This window comes from Asparagus officinalis, chromosome 4 (assembly GCF_001876935.1).
Source record: "Asparagus officinalis chromosome 4, Aspof.V1, whole genome shotgun sequence".
Classification (NCBI taxonomy): domain Eukaryota; kingdom Viridiplantae; phylum Streptophyta; class Magnoliopsida; order Asparagales; family Asparagaceae; genus Asparagus; species Asparagus officinalis.
The window spans coordinates 23,366,203-23,372,011 of NC_033797.1; the positions used below are offsets into that span (position 1 = coordinate 23,366,203).

At 35.0% G+C, this 5,809-nt stretch overlaps 1 protein-coding gene across 6 annotated transcripts in view; it reads right to left on the bottom strand.

The window, feature by feature from the left end:
* The window catches only part of LOC109836944 (probable polyamine transporter At1g31830), a 16,010-nt gene extending 10,465 nt beyond the window's left edge, over positions 1-5,545 (bottom strand). For 2 of the 6 annotated variants that reach the window (XM_020404998.1, XM_020404997.1), the window contains exon 1: positions 5,226-5,545. In XM_020404998.1, the coding sequence (XP_020260587.1) occupies positions 5,226-5,315 (90 nt within the window). In that variant the 5' untranslated portion in view covers positions 5,316-5,545. The remainder of the gene's footprint in view (positions 1-5,225) is intronic. The other 4 variants (XM_020405003.1, XM_020405004.1, XM_020404999.1 and 1 more) reach the window with 3 other exon arrangements.

The window sequence follows — 5,809 nt, forward strand, 5'->3', positions numbered from 1 at the left end:
ATGAGAGGATGTGCTAGCCTTTAACCTTTTTTTTTAATGACCCCATTTCTTCTTCTTCTTCTTTTGTCCCCTACGCCTGAATTTTGGAGCTGAGGGGGTGATGGGTGAGAGTGGTAACTGGTTATTTGGGAACGTGGGTTGTTGCAGTTAATTTGTAAGTATGGCTTTCTCAGGGAATTCCTAGTTTAAGGCCTCCTTTGGCAAAAGGGTTAAAGAAGAGGGGTTAAAGAGAAGAATTAATATACTTAGCTCATTCGATAATCTGAAGAACTAAATAATTAATCCGTTAAATAAGTTTTATTTTAACCTTTGTGGTCAGTTTTAGTGTTTGGGGATAACAATGATTTGAATGTTTTCTTTGTAATTAGAATGGTTAACTCTTAATCCTTCTAAATAGGAGTATTAGTAAACCCCTCATTTTGAGGGGTTATCTCATTTTAATCCCTCTAGAGGGTTTGTTTAACCATTCTATGTTTTTTATGTTTGGCAAATTATGGAGGGTTAACTCACTTTAACCATTGTATAGATTTTTTGTGTTTGGCTAGTTAAGAAGGGATTAAGTCTACTTAACTTCTCACTTAACCCTTTACCAAATGGTGCCTACATTAATTTTGGAGTATGGTAATTTGGGAGGACAATGATTGGAATTTATACATTTGGTGACAATAAAGGGTAGAACACCCAAAATAGAACCAAAAGTCTGCCTTTCTTTAGTAATAGAATTAATAAATAGACGTGTTGTGCTTTTGTCGAGATAGCGTAAGTATTTGGAAAGAAAGGCTTTTATCTTCATAATAACTTCACAATCCGCATGAAGAGAATTTTTCTAGTTTAGTTTTTTTGATGTGAAGAGTCACTTTGTACCGCCCAATTTAAGCTATGAAGAGTTGGTTGCTGGCTTCTCTAGAACCATCAAAATAAGGATTTTGTTTGGCAAGACAGAGAGACTCGTGGGTTTAGATGCGCATGGAGTAGGGCGACAGATTATCTGGGGGGAATTAATGGAGGCACACACAAATCATTTGTGATAACTCGCTATCGGATATGATATCTAATAAGGGCCCGTTTGGATGCACAAATTGGAGAGGGAAAGCCTGCAAAAGTTCTGAAAAAGTCAGAACTTTTGCAGGCTTTCCCCTGCTTTCCCCCTCTAATTTTTGCAAACAAACGGGCCCTAAGATGACGAGTTGGTCTCCTCCTCAAGTGAATCAAAATAAATTAAAAGTGGTTGGAGGGTTTGAGAGTAGCTTTAAGGTTTCAAGTGTAGGAGAAGTTACTTGAAATGGTAACGGGGAGGTTCTCTAGGTTTTTGTGACGCCAAATGTGGGAGGGGTGTCTGCGGAGCACACTAACTCGTGGAGCCAGATTTGCAAAGAAATTGTTTTGTTATTGCAAAATAATAATAGTAATCTCCGTACTTTGGATTCGAGCGTAGAAGAAGCAAAGGAAAATTGGGTGATATGCTGCTCTCCTCCAATTCTGTATGTGTCCCGCGAAGCAAATAAAATGGCGCATCAGGGCGACAATTAAATAATGCGAATGTTAGGCTGGAAGAGTTATCTTAGGGGTTCTTTATTTTATTATTATTTTTTATCATTTTGACTGTTGACTTAGATGATGATTAATGTCGCGGTTTCCTCAATTTTGTGAAGGATCCTCATTTCACCAAAAAAAAAAAAGAACAAAAGAGCAAAAAAAAGAAACAAAAAAACAAAAGAAAAGTAATGATAGTGCCGGCTCTTTAATATGGTCCGCACCATTTGCCTTCTCTTCGATTGCACCCCCACATCAATAATATGGTAACCTAACTTTAATACTTGACACGTGTGTTTGTAGTATTATTTTCAAAATTTTAGATAAATTTTTTATTAAAAAATAGATCAAAGCTGTTGATTGCGATTGAAATCTCCTTTGATATGTATATATATATTAAAGTCTGAAGGTGATTTTAGTGGAATCATACTAATGGTTTACTTTTAAAAACTCTTCTTCTTCCTTTTTTACCAAATTTTTGCTAATTAGGATGTTGAGAAATTTCTGCGTACCTATACGGTTACTAGAGCATATAGTAATTTCGACTGGTGTAAATCGTAGAGAAGAATCTCTTTCAATTTGGATATGAGAAAGCAAATTAAACTTTCTTTTAACGTAAAAAGTTGGTATTTGATAATTTTACGTTCTATTTTATATTTTTAAATGTGTCAAACAAAAGAATAGACTTAATTTCATAGCAGTAAGTATCATAAACATCATACTTTACTTGTTAGGCAGCAGTGGGCAAGCAAATACTGAAGACGTCATTCTTTACCAACTAACCTTTTTGGATAATTATATTATTATAATAGTTGGTCATGTTTAGAAAAGTTTTATTAGAGTTTCTTATAAATAAATGAGGATGTTTTCTAAAGTAACTTAAACTAAGTAGTCACATGAGAAATGATACTTTTCATTCAATCAATAATATAAAAAAGAAGAGCATGCCAAATTTTAGGAAAAAGGAAAAGGGAGTTATCGACACAAAAGTAACCTCGCACGCCGAAAGTTGGTATTTGTGGCCTCAGTTCAAGGTCCCAATATGTACTGTATTAGGTTGAGAATAATCTTGCTCGTGACAGTGACACGCGTCAAATAGCTTGCACGTCACCATCACCCATAATGGCAAACGACGAAACGTGTCGCCGAACGCGATGTGGATTGATAAGCTAATAAATTTGACCGACTTTTTACCTATATACGTCTAACTTGTATGGGTAGCAAGATAATACATCAAAGTTTGCACTTATATACCCTTATTTTTTTTGGTACTTTTATATCCTAAATTTTTTATAACTGACACACTTAAATACTTTAAAATTTCTAAAATTTGCACATAAATACCCTAGTCGCACATAAACACTCTTAATTATGCAAACTCGAGGGTATCTAAGTGTAATTTTTAAATGCTAGTTTTCATAAATTTTATGGTATTTAAGTACTAGTTTTAAACTTTAGCCTATATAAATGCTACTAGAAATAAATAAGGATATATAAATGTCAGTTTTAGAACTTAGGATATTATCTTGCTACCAAATATATAATGGGATATATTATATATAAGTGAAAAGTAGGTGAAAAATAGGGTATGTAAGTGCTGTCTAGCACTACATTTTCTTTATTGTTTTAATTAAAAATGGCCCTGGAGGCCTACAAATAGTCTGTTTATAAAACAGGCCTTGTTTGCGGACGGCCCGTGCAAGCTCCAGACCAGAACGGCTCAGGTTAGCCAAACCCATGCTAGTAGTTACAGATATAATTTAACTTTTTTTTTTAAAAATACGCAAACCTCTTTTCTTTGGATGAATGTTCAAGGACTCAAACTTACTAGAGTAGCTTGTGTAAATATTTTTCCATCATTGAAATTTAATTTTGCCTGCATAATTACGTAAGTTGTTATATTCTCCGTCGCTAGTTTATCCTCTGGACCACTTTAAGTGGGTTCATTTGAAAATGACCGAATTAATTACTAGATAAAGATAAATGCAAAATTTTGGTCTGGTCTCAGACCGACCATTAACCCGGGTTAACCTGTAACCGACCCATTCAGAACCGCTAGGACTATTAACATAGTCATATTTCCAAAACAAATAAAATACAAACATTAAGAATTGTTTTGGGGAAAATGTTAGCATTTTTGTGTAATGGGAAAATCATAGTCAGGGGAGTTCAGGTGGTCCCTGAATTTATGCCCTCGTGTTTTCAAAGGATTCAACCTATAAATTGAGCCCATCTTAAATTCGTCCCAATTTAAAGAAAACCGTATATTCAAACTGTAACAATTGAGCAGGGAGCACCAAGCATCTAGTTGTTAGTCCTCAGTGGATACACATAATTTTTTTTTATAATTAGATGGACCAAGAATTCACATTTCGCATCCACAAACTTAATATTTTTCTCAATCTGTAAGTAAATTAATGGAAGGGACAAAGTAAATCAACTCCCTATTATTAACTTAAACTAGTCCAATTATAAACCCAATATCCAAATCTAGATGCACGTCCTCGTCTTTTTGTCACGCTCTCTTTGTCATTAGCCATAACCTCAATATTTAGCCTAAACAAATCCAAATAAAGAAAATAACGTCCCAATTGCGTGCTCATGAAGAAACGGTGCACCTTCAAAACGTTACAACTTGTCGAAACCAAGCGGGTTGCAACCGTTTGTTCAGGCTTTCTTTGTTGTTTCGTAGCAACGAGCTTGAGCTATGAAATGGATTTGGATCCTCTCCACTACAAAAAAGTAGTGGAGAGACCACTACTTTTAATCTCAAGCGTTGATTATTTAGTAGACGGTTATGATACAATCTAAATCTAACACTTACCATACCCCCGTGTATTGCACTCATTCCTAATTTGCACTAAAAGAAAAAATCATAATCATCAACTAGATAATCAATGATTGTGATTATGTAGTGGTCTCTCCACTATTTTTTTGTAGTTGAAAGGATCTGAATCCCTATGAAATATGTCATATTCAGTGTTCTAGTCCAAAAGAAATGCAAGAAAATAAACGTCCTTGTCTTTTTTTCTTTTTCTAATTTTTTTAAAAGTTTTCAAACTTGCCGTAACTGCATTGTCTATCTATTATAAGTCCTAATCTCCTTGTCACGAATCACAAACTTCTCACTTCTGAGAGGGATCACTATAACAAAAAGGATTCAGCCCCTGCTTGCCCCCTAATTTATTGATTTGTCTCTTTATATTAATTTCCTGAATTTTTTTTTAGTTATATATTACGTACCCTCTGAACTATTAAATTTGTCGCTTTTTTAACCTCTTAACTATTTTCAATCTCACCCCCAAGACTATCATTTCAATGCCATTTTACACCTCTTAACTATTTTCAATCTCACCCCCAAGACTATCATTTCAATGCCATTTTACACGACAACCTGAGATAACACTCGATTCATCTAGATTACCAACTAATTAATAAGAAAAGAGAAATAGTAAATTGGTACTAAAAGTGATAGTTCAAAGGGTACATAAGACTAAAAATAATTCGGAGGATAAACAAAGACGAATTTAATATTGTAGGAGGTAATAAGATGAGACTGACAAAATAAATAGTTTTAAGAGGCAAGTAGCAGCCACTGAAACCTAACACAAATAGTGTTTAAAGGCTCAAAGACCTAAATTAAGATAACTCCGGCATATAAACAATAATTACTTAGGGCAACAAATAATCACCTCTTCAGCAGGCTCTGAAGCACTTGAACTCGCCTTCTCACTGTTGGATGCCGAATCAACGGCCGTCGATGGCGGAGCTTTGATGGCCATATATAGCTAGCTACTTTCTTTGCCTCAACGGAGTTAATGTTGGTTTTCGATGAATCTCAGCCGCTCATTTGGGGCCCAACGGTTGTTGTCGACGGTAGGAGTTTGAAGATTGTGGCTTGTGAGAGAGAGAGAGAGAGAGAGAGAGAGAGCGATAAGAGGGATAGAAGAAAGAATGGAGAGACAAAACAATGCGTCCTCGAGTTGCAATGTACCGCCAGAACTTTTAAATCAGCCAGGGCAGGTTTGGAAACAGGCCAAAGGCTAAGTTCGTTAGCATTGTGTTTTTTGACTTGGAGTTTTCTAGAATGAAACACGACAAACACATTATTTATTTTGGATTTCGTTAGCATTATGATTTTTTGACTTTGAGTTTTCTGGAATGAAACACGACAAACACATTATTTATTTTGGATTGTGTTGATTTCAGAAAATTGATGTGTAGTTTAGGGGGTGCATGTGAATGACAATGTGTATAAGAGTGAGATGAAAAAACT